This window comes from Haliotis rufescens, unplaced genomic scaffold (assembly GCF_023055435.1).
Source record: "Haliotis rufescens isolate VD_foot unplaced genomic scaffold, xgHalRufe1.0.p SCAF_8, whole genome shotgun sequence".
Lineage (NCBI taxonomy): Eukaryota > Metazoa > Mollusca > Gastropoda > Lepetellida > Haliotidae > Haliotis > Haliotis rufescens.
Genome location: NW_025964372.1, coordinates 30913494 through 30931277, shown reverse-complemented (window position 1 = coordinate 30931277; position 17784 = coordinate 30913494). Strand labels below are relative to the sequence as shown.

Sequence of the window (17784 nt, the reverse complement as noted above, 5' to 3'; positions counted from 1 at the left end):
GGGTCTTCTGGCGACAATCCATGCACATCTGAGGCGACGACGTACGGTTTGTGAAGATCTTCGTTGAAGGCCAGGGATGCTTCGATTTCGTAAGTGTGTTGTTCGAATCCAGTTGTCTTGTCGATTATTGGTTTGGTGTGGCCTGCTACTCCGAGGATGGTCTCTGACTGCATTCGTCTGTTGCCAACGTTGCCATAAACACCAAATGGTGTTTCTGTGGACGTTAAAATGTCTTGCAACATCAGGTTGACTCGATCCTGTTTCAAGCATACCACAAGCTCGCAGACGCTCATTTTCGGACAGGCATGGCATTTCGTAATGTTGAAAATTTGTGTAATTTTGTTGTTTTTCTGAGTGGTTGTTGTCAGCACGATGCTAAACAATACATATGGAATCCCGTTAAAGCACATGTTTTTATACCCATCCTTGATTAGTGAAAAATACATGGGGCTTGCATAAAAGTCAACTTTTGCATGCTCTTCTGTAGCAGTTGCGTTTTTGTGACTTGATTCAATATATGTACAACGATATTGTAAACCAAACGTTACTTGTTTGAAAAATACACTGAACATATTGGTGTCACGGGAACTTTTGTTGTTGAGTATAGAACAAAATATACCTTGTCCACACCACATTACTCCTGAAAATATAAAACGTTAATGCCAGAAAATAACGCGCAGGGGACAGATACGGGAGGGTACGTCTGTATGAATACTCATAGACGTCAAGTAACGATGATACATGTACGTTATAATCAGGAATTATATTTTATGGTTCCACTGTTTGTGAAATATGAACAGAAACTTGACTGTCGAGTATATGTTTAAACTTTATGCGTAAACAGCAAACATATACAAAGATTGCATTAAAAGATTTCTATTTTATTGTCATCAACTAAAACACTGCACTTTAGACATAAAATCAATTTCTTTATTACAAGATAGTGATGAACGGACGCGAATTGCATCTTTTACGCAACGTAACACAATGGTGCACGACGCCATTTTAAGACGGCGTCAATAAGGATACCATCAGCGTTCAATGCCGAATCACTTCAGCTCAAATTCGAAGGCCAATCAATCGGCGTCACCATCATCATCAACGTGGTCAAATTAGCATCTGGGAAGTCACTACTGGTAAGTGTGTGTGTGTGTTTGAGTTTGTTGGGATTAAGGAATGATGTAACAGAACTTCAGTTCCCACACACCGTGTTTTCTTAACGAACGAAGGTCGGAGACGTTAACCACTTTGGAAAAAATCCACGACAGCGGAATGACTGAAGACGCCTTCAACGACTTGGTCACCCGTACCCCTTTAAAACCTTGGTGAAACACAAGAGTGTGAGTCTATGCTGATAGACCAAGGATAATAGACCGCATCCGTAGTCTAGTGGTAGAGCGTCCGCCCGGAGAGCGGAAGGTCCGGGGTTCGATCCCCGGCCGCGTCATAGAAAAGACGTTAAAAGATGGTACTTGTTGTTACCCTGTCTGGCGCTCGGCATTAAGGGGCTGGTCGGATCGGAGTCAGTATACTGTGTCTGAGTGGGGTATTTATGTTAAACTGCGGCATGGTACCTCAGTGAGCTAGCACTATAAATCGGCATCAGTCCGGACTAATACAAGCAGCCACACAAACACATACACGTACATGCACGTCGCTATATAAGTGCAATAATCTTGGACGCGACGGTAAACCCAATTTCACCTCACCTCACCCAAGGATAATAATCAAGACGATTTCAGAATTCTCCCCCATAAATATCGGATTCTGGCACTCACATTATTTTATTTCACTACTCACCCGTGAGAAGATAACACAAAACTAAAACAGTATTTAATATCCTCACAACATTCATGTTTTAAGTCCCTCGCTAATGACCCGGGATTGACGCCACTGATTTACTCGAGACAGATTATCCGTAATTCCGAGTTTCGAGTTAATTATTCTTTATATCACTAATTTGAGTTTTTACATTACCCACAAGCGAAAGTGTATGATATAGGTGACATTATTTATCAGTAATTCTCTCTGAGCCTTATATTAACTGTAACATTGTTGTCGACCCGTGAAGATCCGGGGTAGAATAGGTCTTCAGCAACCCATGCTTGCCGTAAAAGGCGACCATGCTTGTAAAACGGTGACTAACGGAATCGGGTGGTCAGGCTTGCTGTCTTGGTTGATGCATGTCATCGATCCCAATTGTGTGGATCGATGTTCATTATATTTAATCCCTGGATTGTCTGGTCCAGACTCGATTATTTACAGACCATCGGCATATAGTTGGAATATTGCTGAGTGCGACGTTAAACAACAAACCAACCAACAATGTTTTGCGAAGACAGCATATTTATGTTATGACCACAGGAACGTAAGGAGATATGAGCGCATTGTCGCAAATAATTGAAGATGACGATTTTAGTGACGTCGTTTCTACATTTTCTCAGCAAAAAATACTATTGGTAATATAAAGATTATGGGTGATTATCTGCTCCAAATCAATCAATTTATAAATTCCTATCCTTGACGAGGAACGTTCAACATTAATTCCCAAAGGGACAGATAATCCGTTTATCCTTGTTGTTCGTAAGTTACTCTCTATATATCAGTCAACTAGTTTACAGGCCAATTTCTCTGTTAATATAAACCGAAGAGGTTGACTCTCGACTTTGGGAAGGGTTTTGTCGCTTTTATTCTCTTATGTTTGATTGGTATAGGAAACAACGAAAATATCTGAGTTCAGTTTTATAGCAGTTTCCAAACTGACGGGAACAATAAAGTATACACTTCAAATTTGGATTTGACCAACACATTAAAAATGTTACCAAACCGTGGTCGAAACTCTGCAAACTTAAAGTCGAAAACAGAACCATGATACCCGAATCAATACATCACCATACGATAATCATGTCTTGTTAGTATAATTTTTAGCCACCATCAAACATAGGTGTATACTTTCTTTTCCCCGGCAGTTTACATTTAGTAGTAGTATCATAACTAAACAAAACAACAGTTTGATAGTGGTGAGTTTTATTGACATCACTTTGTGTTAGTAATGAATTATAACGGCGTGTTCAACTATTGAAGAAATGTATAAGCAATTTGACATATATTGAAATGTAAATATTAACAGTGCGTGTTCATCCATAGAAAATATTAGCAGCTTGACACATATTTCACATGTAATAGTAACAAGGTGAGGTGAGGTGAAATGGGGTTTCACGTCGCGTCCAAGATTATTGCACTTATATAGCAACGTGGTAATAGTAACAAAGAAGCTAAAAAAAATGTAGGTACAAATAAGTAATGTCAAAGATGATATCAATATTCATAAAGAATCTAGCAGACGTAAGTGAGTAAGTTGGTTGAGCACAGCCGTGAACACAGATTTGCATGATTACCTACATCATGGCATCACAGCTTGGTGTGTTGGAACGCCCGAAGTGATTCGGGTCTAATACGTTTACCGCAATGCTGAAACCCCGAGCATCGGCATATTGCTGCCAAACCTAGAAACTTAATCAGGGCGAAGCTGGCCATATGTTTCAGGCATATCTAAGGGACGCAACTCTGCACAGTGAATTGCAGCGCCCCCGACAACAGTCTGATATTTGAAACAACACCGACAGTACGCAGGACATTAGGAAATCAAAACAGGATTAATGACATACATCAATTAACCATATTCAAAAAATATTTGTGGTACATACTTACATGTAGTATAAGATTCAAACGTGTTATACAGTGCACACTAAATCATTGAAGGGGCTACACAAGAGATGAAACCCACTGTATTATATTGATAAGTGATTCGAACTGACAGTCAGCGGATCGACACAGTAAAACGATGGTTAAACCAGGGGTTAACCAAAATATCTATGTAAGGATTCCGAGGCCGATGCTTATCAAACTCCTTTAGTTCAACGTTTCAATGTTACCTGCTGTTACAGGAAGAGACGCAGACCACTATTGAATGACTTAATCTCGCTTCTCTATGTATGTGATGTGTAAGTGAAATTGTTTATGCTGCTCAAGGGACCAAGGATGTAATACTTTTTAGACAAAACCCACGAACTAAACAATTTTCAAAGATTTGTATTCACAGGTATATTAACACAGGACATCCAATATGGCCTGCAAATAGATTTTTGGGGCTGTGGTTAAACTTGAGGATGCATTAATTTCTTCCCTGTTATATCTGGACCAAATTATTTACTTCGGAAACATTCCAAGTAAAATGGTTTATAATTATTATAATACCAGCACCAAACTATGAACACAATAAATTGAAATCATAAGGCCTTACACTACTTCGGTGTGCTGGACAAGCACCGATATATAGACAAGCTGTTGCGCTTTGGGATTGTTACTCCTGTAGCATAGAATGGCCCTCAATTCATACCGTAGCTCACCAATTACATCTGCGTTGGCTGTGATTGACATATTTCTTATATCCACGTTCACTTCCTGTAACATCATACCATGAGACTTCCTGCAAGAAACAGGTATTGAAAAACATTTCAAACGATTTACATACGAATGAGGCGTCTAGACACAATTGTTCACATTGTGCTGACGTCTTCGATGTATGGGTCTGAAGATTATGATCGGTGATGGCATTATCCGTGAAGGTGGTGAAGGTAGATCCAAAGGACGAGCACTCTGTAATGATTACAAATTATTAAAACAAAACAGTTGTATTAATCCATCGTGCAAATGAACTACACATGAAAACATTGAACCACAATCTGTTCATCAAACGTCACCCACTGCACCTGGTGGGCGTGGATGTTGTTTTCTGCGATCTGACTTCACATTCAGTGGCAGTATACTACTCAAAAGAAGTTAGAGAGCACCCGATTCTGTCATGTCATGGTATGACAAATTAACTACAGTAGTATGGAAAAATCGGGTATTCTATTACTTCTTTGGGTAGTATTTCTGCATATTTCTAGATTGCAACAATTTCGTTTCTGACACAAAAGTATATGTTTTTCGATATCTCCTTTTTGGTTGAGCCCCGTGAAGATCCGGGTTAGAATAGGTCTTCAGCAACCTGTGCTTGCCGTAAAAGGCGACTATGCTTGTCGTAAAAGGCGACTAACGGGATCGGGTGGTCTAGCTCGCTGATTTGGTTGATGCATGTCATGGATCCCGATTGCGTGGATCGATGCTCATGATATTAATGACTGGATTGTCTGGTCCAGACTCGATTATTTACAGACCGCCGTCATATAGCTGGAAGATTACTGAGTGCGGCGTAAAACAACCAACCAACCGACCAACCTTTTTGGTTTACAGTATTTGGCCTCATTCTCAAGATACATACAAAGATAAATGCATCAATTCTGTCTTTGAAAGTAAATTGATTATTAATGTTCTCTGTTGTTCTCGTTTTTATTGAACTGATGCAAGTGGACGTGTGGTTGCTGTGTGAGATTGTACGCGCGCATCCGTTGTTATTGGCTTAGGTCCAGTGTCACTGGCGGATCGGGGTATGAGGTGGTGAGCGGTGGAGGTGACTGGTGCTGTGAGTACCAGCTGATCAGTAAAACATGTTCATCTTCACCTTTCAAATCCAATGTTACCTTTTTCACATTTTACACCAATAAGAAAACTTGTTGCCAGTGATGTATCAAAGCAACAAGCTCTAAAAATCTCAGGGGCAGCTAACTTTCATATGCGGAATATAGGGAAAATTCGAAAGTATCTTGTCCCAGAGACCGCTAACCTATTGATCCACTCGTATGTCTCATCAAGACTGGACTACTGTAATTCATTGCCAAATAGTTCCTGTTCAATCAACCATCTCAAAAGAGTACAAAACAGAGCAGCAAGAATAACAAGGACCAACTTACAAAATTACATTTCACCGTTACTTAAGAAACTGGCTACCAATTCCACAAGGGACAAAGGGTAAACCTCTAGTCTTCACGTAAGGGACAGTTCGAGAGAGAGACAAGCTACCTAACTGATTCCTATATACAAACATGAAGCTCAACTGCCAATGCTTTCAAAGCGCCACTGAACAGCTGAGCTAGGCGCAACATATATAAAAAGGCAGAAACGCTTCAAGGAGGACCTCAAATAGGTTCAAATGCTTTCTGTTCGGTTCTCCGTCATTTATATTTTTAAGTTTGTTTCATCTTAGGACCCATTTTAGTTTGATGAGAGAAATCTTATGAAATAGTCAAATACACTGAACCGCAAAAGAAACGTCACCCCAAGTAGCATTGCATGAAAAGTTTTCCTTTTTAAATATCTGGGTAATTTTTGTCAAAGTTTCTAAAATTTAACATTACCTTGTCCGGAAAAATGAAATTTGATGATAAAGAAATATGATGACAATAAAACCGATCGCCCAAACGCATCACGGCAACGGCCATGGTAACCCGATGCACGTGAATTCCGTGAGTTCCTTGCAAATTGAAACATGCGTTCCCCCATTTCTTGCCCTCTAAAAATCCACCCAGATCGGATGACATTGATTCGTTATTGAATTGCTACCACATGCCAAGATTTAAAAGAAATGAGCGGCACCAGACCCTTTGACGATTGCAAGCTGGACAAACCACCCGACAATTAGCCAACGCATTTAATGTCCAATGCATTTCAAGGACAATATACAGGCAATACAGATGACCGACCACGTAGTGGAATACCAAGGGTCACCACCCGACGTCAGGATCGTCAGGTTGTGCGACAGCATCTTCAAGATCGCTTTGCTACTGCTGCAGAAACTGCTCGCCAGACAATGGGGACACACCAGCGACACATTAGTGCGGACATCGTGAGTCGACGATTGACGAGCAGACACCTCCACTGTCACAGGCCACACCGAGGACCCATTCTGACACCACGTCATCGCCGGGACCGTCTTCAGTGGGCAACACAGCACCCACCTTGGCACCACTAGCAGTGGATAAGAGTTCTCTTCTCAGACGAGAGCCGTTACTGTATCTCAACAGCTGATGGCAGAGAGAGAGAGAGAGAGAGAGAGTCTGGCGACGCAGTGGGGAACGTTATTCGGATGCTTGTGTTTTTGTCAGAGACTCGTGGGGTGGTCCGAGCATCATGGTGTAGGGTGGAATTGGTCTTGCACAGAGGGTCGACCCTGTGGTCTTCTAGAACATCGGTCCAGAGAGAGGCAATGGTGTCACAGCAGCTCGGTACATTGATCAAGTCTTGAGACCACACGAACACAAGAACATTTGACACTTTAATTTCAACCTTGATGATCAGTTTTTTCCAAGTTTCATCTTTTTAATATGTCTCAAAGTATGTTTACATCGTTTGGACAAATAAGGTTCCTCATATATCTATCCATGGTGACGTTTCTTTTGCAGTTCAGTATAGTTTCGACAGCAATCCGTGTCATGTTATCTTTAGAATGTCAAAGTGTTCAATATTTACCTAATTATTTCAATATATGTACTACTGAAGCGATATTCACATTGATTGTGCTCTCTTACTATCAAAAGATATGTCAATATACCTGCTAATGATCTGCATATGCCAGTGGATTCATCCATGTCACTTCCCACGGTGCATGCGCAGAGGCTGTTTGAACACTCTGTGAAGGGAAGGGAACTGCAGTCACTGTTATCAACGCACGTGCCATCATCTGGGTGAAAAGAACAGTTATTAAGCCAAGGGTTTCGTACGTCCTGCTTAACAGCCGCACTTCATTGCCTGGAACAATTTAAATGAAAATATCAGAGAACGTTTCTTTACGACATAATTGCTGTAGATACCAAAGCCAAAGGTTAAAGAACATGAGGTAATAATGTTGCAGTTTAATTAGGCAGGTAGGACCAATTCATCGGCTGAGAAACCTGAAACAAAGTTGGTAAGTGACAAACTGAATGGGTAGTCGGGCTAACTGATAACATCACATCATGTTTTGATGTTTTTGACCATTCGAGCCATATCAATGTGGGGGACACCAATAATGGTCTTAAAGAACTGTACGATGTCAATGTCTTGAATCCTCGGCTAGTTCGAGCTACTGGGAATTCGTCTGCCCCGGAATGCCAACGGAAGTCATTTGTGACATGACCAGCAACTGCCCAGAGCACCAGATAACCTAATTCCTATGGAACCTATTTCAAGGGTTTACTCTGTACTTACGGGTAGTAGTTGTTGGTGTAGTCGTTGTTGGTACAGCTGTTGTGGTAGTCGGTGCTGGTGTCGTCGTTGGTGTAGGTGTTGTAGTCGGAGCTGGTGTTGTAGTTGGGACGGATGTTGTAGTTGGTGCAGGTGTTGTAGTTGTTGGTGCTGCTGTTGTAGTTGGTACAGATGTCGTGGTAGTCGGTGCTGGTGTGGTCTCTGGTGTAGGTGTTGTAGTCGGAGCCGGAGTTGTAGTTGGGACGGGTGTTGTAGTAGTGGGTGATGCTGTTGTAGTTGGTGCAGGTGTTGTAGTAGATGGTGCTGCCGTTGTAGTTGGTAAGGGTGTTGTTGTCGGTGCAAGTGTCGAAGTCGGTGTGGATGTTGTTTGTGTAGGTGTCGTCGTTGGTGTCAGTGTTGTTGTCAACGCCGGTGTTGTATCCTGTACAGAAGTTGTTGCAGCAGTAGGTGCAGTACCGGTCGTTATTCCAGTCGCAGGTGCTTGGTTTGTGTGTGTGTCGACGTGTACACATACATAGTTGGTAGATTTGGTGACAGGGACACACACGTGGTCATCTCCACAGGGTTCATCTGCGCATGGGTGAGTCTAGGAAGATTTTCAACAACAAAAATAAGATTAAAATGTTTCGTTTCTATCGTGAACTAAAACAACTGACATTACCATACTAAATAAACCTTGTCTGGAATAAAAGAATAAAGTTCATAGAGCAACTGAAATAAATAATTAGATGTTAGCAAAAACTTAGAAAAGCTCGAGTAATCTGTTTAAATAAATTTATGAACAGAAATCCTGAAACGAGCACGAGGACCATTTAGACAATATTTGTGAGACGTCTAGGTCTCCAAACACTTCGTGATATTTCAAACAAAAGGGAGAGAGGGCCGGAGTAACGAGAGCAGTCAAATTCTTGAAAACACAACATGACTTTTTGACAAACTGCAAGGCCGCATGTTGGGGTTTTAGATAAGTGATTTTTTCGTATTATTTCAGGTCACCCTAAGAATACAAGCCAACCATATAGGATAATACAAGGCAAATACAGACAAAGCAAATACAAACGGTTTGGTCCCGTGAAGATTCCGTGTTAGAATTGGTCTTTAGCAACCCATGCTAGTCGTAAGAGGCGACTAACGTGATCGGGTGGTCCGCGGTCATATGGATGGAATATTGTGCGGCGTCAAACAACAAACAAACAAAACAAAACACAAACGTCTTAATAATGTCGGCCACATAGAAATGCTGCAGAAAATATGAATCTGCAGTTAATTATTCACAACGAGACTGCTACTGCATTTCTGACCCTACGTAAGTAGTGCCGCCATCACAGTGTGATGGACATTCTACTTCTCTGAAATCTTGTATGAACTCCTTTATATTTTTCACAATTATGATCTGGAAATATGTCTGTTGACAAGTAAAGTACAAAAGCGTTTTCCTGTGACCTTCTCGTTACATTTAACTATGACTATTAATCAGTACGGTTCAATTTAGCTATACTCCTAACATCAACAATGTGTGTCTACACTTTTATTATAATTATCAAGTACCAACTGTCCTATGTTGAGTTAATGTCTTGGAGCAAGTCACTTGTAACTATGGACCTGTTAGTGTTTATACCTAACATGTAAACAGTTAGATTTGGCACAGATCGATCATTATTTGTTTGAAATAACCTGATCTTAATGAAGTCATTTAGTGTGGCTATTGATCTGAATGCTCACTGGTTATTGAAATTGTCTTGCATTCCCTCGTCTAAATGAATCAATATATGTTGAAAGTAATGCTGAGAAGACATTCCATGTAATTTTTTTTTGTTATTATCAATTATTCGTTTACTAAACTTGAAATGACTTCACAACTTGCTACTTCTCCATAAAACACCACTTGTGGTATAAGAGAATAGTACATATTTCATATATAATAGTGATAACAAGATGGCAACACTTCGTAGATCGTATTTTCGAGTTTATAATTCATATTAACGAACATAAAGATTTCATTTGTCCATTGCTCTTTTGTACTTTTCCAAAGCTCAAAAGAAATCCGTACGAAGAGAGATATGTTGCTGGGTCTAGCAAATGTACCACCAAATCCCTGTCTCAAAAAGTAACCATAATCCTTAATACAATCAAGGTAGGACTTTCTTTATATTAACAGAAAGTATTTGAGACAAGTTGAATTAAACTTTTGCAATCTCAGAAAAAATACCAAGTTCAATTCTGTCAAAACATTTGATTTTTCAACTCTCTACAACACTATCCCAATATGACAAACTTAAGGGAAACTTCATCCCTTTATCCATTGGGCTTTTCTTAAAAAATGTGGTGAACACAGTTACGTATCTATATTCAGAGGTTCAGGACAATTTGTGAAAAATGAACGCAAATGTCGTCTGAGAAAACAATATGTGAAATGCTGGACTTCCTCATTGATAACTACGTACCATTTGGCACCAATTGTGGCCCCCGTCCTGCGGATCTGTTTCTTGATGCATATGAATCTTAATTTTTTTTGGATTGGCAGTGAAAACAAAGTTATTTGGCCCAGAAGTTTAACTTAAGTTATAAGGGTATATCGATGATCTTATATCGTTCAATAACAAACCAATAGCCAATTCCCTTCCACTGATTCACCCACCTGAACTAGAAATAAAGGAGACCAGTGAGACCGTCTAATATTGCTGAGTGAGGCGTTAAACAACAAACAAATAAACATCTGTTTCACATTCAGATCTATGCATAAAGATTCAGAGTGACAAAACACTCTCCACAAGACGAGGGACGACTTCAACTTTCCAATAGTCAACTTACCATTCATGTCGAGCAGCTCCAGCCTTTGGTGTTCACATTTCACCACTTTTGGGATTCAATCGAGCATGCTCTTTCTAACAAGATTTCAAAGAGCGTCCTACAACTCTTGCTCAGAAGTTGTTTCATCAAGGTTACAACATTCAAGGTCTCAGTAAAGCTTTCAAAACCTTTTATGGTAGACATGTGGAGGACATTTCCAAATTTGACGCATCAGTGACAAAAATTATGTTCGATGTTATTCCTTATTTTGACTTGTACCATATGTTCCCGTGCTGTTGTTTTTAGGAGAACACCTGACTTTCCTTTTTCATGTGTTTGTAACGTGTGCCACCAGTGCGGCAGGATATGCTCACCTTTCGCGAACACCTTGTAATATTTGATAGTGATTCATAAACACATGCTCATAATATAGTCGGAATCGTACAATGAACTCTGCTTTATGTAGGGATTTCTATTGGATATGGAAGGGGTTTTGTCCCTTATTTCAAATTGCATACAAAATATGCGTTGGAAAGGGAACAAATTTTGCCAACATAAGTACTTCTTAGATATGTGCAAATTTCTGTCTTCTTTGAATACCTCACAGCGAAATATCCTGGAATTGTCGGCAAAAACTAGTGATTCACATAATGTACAAGTTCTATGTTCTCAGGAGATACCATGCCAACGGCTTGTTTCAACAGGAAGATTTAAATATGTAGTTATGTATCTTAAAGAAATCGCTCTTGGGGACAGATATATTTGCTGAGAGAAGGAAGTTATTTAACAAATTGATAGTGATTACCAGTCGAACAAGTTAAAATATCGCTTCTCCATTTTGATAAAATATATGACCTGACATGTTTTTTTAAGAAAAACACTTTGCAACAATGTAATGTTTGTTTTAACTGTCTGAAGCAGAATATATATTTTGCGATAAAATCCCAGCCCAGCCCCAGCTCCAAGAAGATCAAATAGTCAGACCAATACCAAAGGTTGATTTTTGATTATTTGACAAGCTCGGATAATTGCGTCCGGTGGGGTTGAACAATGGCTACAGCGTTTGTATGCTACATGTAATATCGATTATATTCCTACGTGTGTAGAAAGCATGACATATAAAAAATAGCTTAATCAATCACTGCTTAATCCTAAACAACGCCTGGTGTTAAAGAAGTTCAAGCGTGTATGTATTTGCCACACACCTTTGCAGTGCGCACATATTATCATCTCTCGGTCATTCTAGGTTTGATTGGCTGATAGGAACTACTTCATTATACGTATTAACTTCACGGTATGTTTTCAAGAATAAATCTATAAAATAGCAAACATCCGCTGTTGGTATATTATTAATCTATAACAAGGTTAGGAGCACTATTGTTGAAAAGTACAACCGTTATGCTTCATACACATTTTAAATCTTTTGGCCGTGGTGAAACCTTCACAGAACATATTTGTGAACTATATTTAAGTAGTTTTCTTTTCTAGTTAAAAATCATTTGGCATAATATACCAAACACATGTTTTCGCGGGCACCTGGTACCACAACTATTTGTTTCATGAACACATGATTATGATTTTTTCGGAATTGCAAAATGGAAGCTACTTCAAGCAGAGATATCTTATGACTATGGAATGATTTTGTCCTTTCTATTTTACATATAGCAAATATCTCTTGTGCGAGGGAAGTCAATTATCCATTGATGGTGAGATCATCCAAGGTGTGTGCGATGGCATCAAGAAAGACATTGATCCAAATCAAAATAAGACGGTGCACCTGAAATCTGCAATGGGCAAAACGACCAGTGACAGAGGCAAGCAGATGAAGAGATGGGTTGAGCACTATTCATCTACACTCCTGGGAAAACATTTTTAAACTGCACTGGAAGCCACTTGGCGCCTACTAGCAATGGAGGAGGACGTGAAATCCTATTAGTTAGGGCTCGGAATGGATGGGATACCTCAGTTGCGATCCTGCAGCTGTGTACTTGCCCATCCCTGCTTGGAATCTTCTTTACAGTCATGTTTACACTTGAACCACACATCGAACCTTCGACAGACTGAGTCTAACGCCGCACAAAATCGGATGGGAAGCTGTTTAATTAGTCAAGTACGTAAAGCCCTCTGCTTTTGCAGACGACCCAGCTCTGACACACTTAACAAAGACCAAGAGAAGAGAAGCCAAACATGCTGGGCCACGGCATCGAGCAGACGACATCGCGTTAACCTACCTCGGCTCAGTCATCACAGACAATCTGTCCTTGAATGCTGAGATCAAAGGCGGATCGGCATTGCGTACACCATCCCCGCCAGTTTGACGAGAACATCAAGCTGAAAACCCATACCGAGGTTGTTGTGTACAGAGTCTGCGTCTTGAGCGCATTGATGTACGGCAGCGAGTCTTTGACCATCTGCTCTCGACAAGAAAAAAATCTCAAGAGAAAATCAAATCGTCGCTCCCTTATTGCAAAATTACCATAGATAATACCTGAAGCGCACATTTAGCCAGATTTGTGTGTGGACTTGAGCTATGTCTTTTCCAACGATTTGAGTCGACTTAATGCCATGTGCCATCGCGAGATGTCCTTTAATCAATTCAAGTTCTCTCAATCAAGTATTGGTATAAAGTATTGGTTAAAATCTTGAAAACAGTGTTTGTCAAAGAAGGATTATCACATATTACGCTCAATAGAGATACATGTGCTTCCACTATTAGACAGCTTATGCCCTCTCGCTTTTTGAATTTTTATATTGTTAGATCAATATAAGTACTAAAGTTCATGGTCCTTAAAAGTTTCGTGATTGTTTATTCAATATGTTCTGTCTGGAATGGAGTATATATTGATTCAATAATGTCAGCGAAAAGCGCTCAATGCAACCTAATGATTTGAATGTTCAGGTTCGATGATTTGGACGATTGGGTATCGTACCTATCAACCTTCATTCTCATAAAAGTGAGTGAGTGAGCTGGGTTCAATGATGCTTTGAACAGTATCCCAGTTCTATTACAGCGTGTAAGCTTAATGTAGGAGGAAAGCCCGAAGTGATGCAGATCTCATATGTTTACCTGATTGGTAAAACCCTCGAGCACGGGTATGGTGCTAACAAACCTAGAATCCTAATCGAGGTTGACCGGGATTCGAACCCACAATCTTGGGTTCCAGGCTTGCATAGCGAATTGCGACGGCTTTGACGACTGGGCAACCAGTGCCCCCTATTCTCACAAGGACAATGTGGAACTATTTTGTGCTCACAGTATCAAATATCAGTTTATAAACATAGACGTATGACGTTGTAGAACGAAAGATACAGATCGACTGATTCTTGCCTTAATGGTTTGTTTGTTTTAAATAATGAACACCAACATGCTGGATTTCCTTCAAAAAAAATGTTTAACAAACCCCACTCCTCCTTTCCCAGTTGTGTTTATTGTCTCTTACAACACTCCTGAGAATACCAAAGGGTTGGTCCTAATAGTAACATTTTGACATAGTGTGATCCCACAGTATAGATACAAAAACCTACGAACTTCCATACAGCAACTCAGGTTGGGGCCTTTTCCCCAAATTAAAAGATGGATTCGACCGAATATTTGCCTTGTTTAATGTTGTCGCTGGGTGTACGTCTGACTCTGCTCTTCGTAACGTCATGGCAGGCCAGGCAGACTCTAAACAAACGTGACGTCTGAAAGATTAGGTTAAAGTAGCCACCCTTGGATAAAGGGCAGTTACGGCCAGTTTTTCGACCGATGGATTGCCGCGAAAGGCAATAAGAAACAATATGTGTAGGCAATTTTTATGTTGCCTATATGTAGTTACCCCAATGTAGCTTCAGTTGTAACTATTCTGACTGTTGCCACTGCCCGACTGACAAATCACTGACCTTCTGACATCATGTATATTAAAGCACACATTCCAGGAATACTAGCAATGTTTAGGCAATGCTTGTGAGAGATGGGAACTAGTTTTCGATGACTGAATTTAACAATGATCACGCTTGTGTGTTTTGGGGTGGTGAATATCCTATATTACCACACCAAGGCTTTCTAAATAGAATATTCATACCTAATACAGGATATTTACAATCCCAAAACACACAAGCGTGATCATTGTTAAATTTACTCTAGTTTTAACCTCCATATCTCACCCAAGTGATATATCCTGTTTAAGCCAGTATTGGATGATAATAGTTAAACATTGAAGATACACGCACCTAATATCTTCCATTAATATATTCGTATTCTTTATCACATAAAATTTATAACTCTTGTTCTCTTTGTCAAAACTAGTCCTACCGAGTCCATGATGCTTAGAAACCAATTGCAAGCTACCAGCAAACCTTGCAGTCAATCAAGCTGTTAAATATATTCTCTCCTTGAAACCGGCACTGGTTGATAGATGCCAATTTATAAATCAACCCTAAAGTTCATACACACATCACAACTACACTGATCTGTCTATCGGTGCGGCTGAAGAGACTCTAAGATCAGTTTGAATGAGCATAGAGGATTACATAGTGTGCCAGACTGAGGCCCAATTGAATTTGAGATGTTGTAGATATTGTATTGTTCAGAGTAGGTTGACCATTTCGAACTGTGATAAAATGAAATAGTGAATGAGTGAGTGAGTGAGTGGGTATGGTTTTAGGCCGCTTTTAGCAATATTCCAGCAATATCGAACGGGGGACACCAAAAATGGGCTTCACACATTGTACCCAAGTCGGGAATCGAACCCGGGTCTTCGGCGTGACGAGCGAACGCTTTAACCCCTAGGCTACCCGACCGCCCCAAATAGTGAAATGCCGCTCTGAACAGTATGTCGGTTACACCACAACGTGTAATATGGTTGGTTTGTTGATTTACGCCGCACTCAGTAATATTCCAGCTATATGACGGCGGTCTGTAAATAATCGAGTCTGGACCAGACAATCCAGTGATTGATATCATGAGCATATAGTACTGACATACCAGTGATCATCATCAGGGCAAATGTGGGATTCACACCCACCTTCAAATAATTATACGCGGGATTCGGGGGTGCATTCAGAGGATACTCTGCAGTGTGATACACGGAACGCAATAAAATCGAATTTGGTAACTATGCAGATTCAACATTTAAAAAAAATAATTCTATACCTTATATATATTTAATTTCAAATGTCGTCCTTCTATGACCAAGGAACGTGTTCTATAGGTTTTGGTCTGTGGCTGACATTCTGCCTTTGTTCATTCAATTCTTACATATGATTTTGGGGTTGTGTTAAGTAGTATTCGGAATTCATGGCTTAGGGTGAGCAAATGAGATGAAAACATGGATAATATTCGGAATTCAGGAGAGTTCACAGCCTCATTAGTCAACTAGGGTATCTGTTACCCTATTGAACTGTCATGATTCAACATTTACGCATTCATATGGAAACTGCCTACCTGTGGAGGAAATTGATGAACCGGAAGGTACACGTTGTTCGCGGACACTTGCAAACTACCGCCACCTACAGCACTAGTACTAAGTTGACATTCACTAGTTGACAAGATCCAGTTGGCCGAAACGCACCTTCCTGAATACCCACAGAGTCGGTGACACTGTCGAACTGTTGCTGTCTGAAATACCTGATACACATGTCCGGGTAAAACTCTGTCCTGCTCTCCACCTATCTCTGACAGCCAATCTGATGACACACATGAAAACATCAACATCAACATGATGGTCTTCATTTTGATTTTATCCCACACCATTTTGTACCGAGAATAGAAAACCATTCTGCACTCGCTAAGATCTGTTGAACACCTGTGCTTAACGTGTCAACGGTGCTGGAGACTGGTGTGCACTGATGCTCTGATTCCTCGTGGCGCTCCCGTATGGTTACCATAGCGAGTGGTCAATATGTTACATGCACTAAGGGGGTAGTTTGTTTTGTTATAAAATTAATAAAATTACCACTTTTATAATCAGTATATGGAAACCTATTGATTCATCGCTCAATGCATATAATACAGATCAATGACTTAAGTTTGATGTTACTTATAAATCAATCATAAATTGACTTTGCGATTATGGTATAGTTCTACGGAATCAATCGTTCGTCATTCCGTGACGATGACATACTATAAGGGTACACAAGGATGTTTGCAGGCGTATTCCTGTAATCAGAGGGCGATGAGCTTATATCACCGTGTGTTAGTTTGATGTAGGAGGAAATCTCAATGTAATGTGGGTCGTAGAAGCCGACGGGCATCGCCAACAATAGAACATCATCTCAGGTACAGTTTCATTTGGGAGGAATTGAGCTTGGTTGCTGTGAGATCGAACATTGAGTGATATACATGTATGTCTACCGATGAATCGATCTTTGCAATTATGGTCGGCGGAATTAGTGATCGATATACACGATTTCCTCATCTTCATTGTAGAGGCTACAGAGAGTTGCTGCCAGAATAGGGTAGCGTCATTCGTCCTTAGAAAAGAACAGTGACAATGCATCAACCGTTCTACTTGAACAATGCTAAGGAGAACATTGAGTGACCATCGATCCGTAAAAAAGACTCGTCGTGCCCCATAATTCTTTTCACCCACCAACAGGTACGAGTATGTTTATATTTTTAACACATCCCTACCTATATCTTATAAGAAACCTTTTCTTAAATCAGAGTCCATTGCACGATTCCGAATGAATCATGAGCATGTATTTACGAATCACTATTTAATAGTGATGATACCAGATGTTCGCGAAAAGGTAAGCGTATCCTTCCCCACCGGTGGCACCCGTCACAAACACATGCATAGGCAAGTCAATTGTTTACCAGGTAAATACACGGGAACATATAGTACATCCCAACTACTAGACTTTGACATAACATTCTTATGTACAGTT

General features: G+C 40.2%; 1 protein-coding gene across 1 annotated transcript; it reads right to left on the bottom strand.

Annotated features, from left to right (window-relative positions):
• Positions 1–3897: 3897 nt before the first annotated feature.
• On the bottom strand, positions 3898–16728 carry LOC125376962 (cell wall protein DAN4-like). The gene is made up of 4 exons (XM_048389639.1): positions 16340–16728; positions 8128–8710; positions 7493–7621; positions 3898–4659 (listed from the first exon to the last, which is right to left on the bottom strand). The coding sequence occupies exons 1-4, from the start codon at positions 16670–16672 to the stop codon at positions 4406–4408; spliced, it is 1299 nt and encodes a 432-aa protein (XP_048245596.1). The 5' UTR covers positions 16673–16728; the 3' UTR covers positions 3898–4405.
• Between the last annotated feature and the right edge of the window lie 1056 nt (positions 16729–17784).

Coding starts and splice junctions, on each gene's coding strand:
- LOC125376962 (XM_048389639.1), bottom strand. CDS start 16,672: ATGGTTTTCTATTCTCGGTACAAAATGGTGTGGGATAAAATCAAAATG. Junction 8,711..16,339: donor TTCATCAATTTCCTCCACAG/GTAGGCAGTTTC, acceptor AAATCTTCCTAG/ACTCACCCATGCGCAGATGA. Junction 4,660..7,492: donor CATATGCAGATCATTAGCAG/GTATATTGACAT, acceptor TAATCATTACAG/AGTGCTCGTCCTTTGGATCT.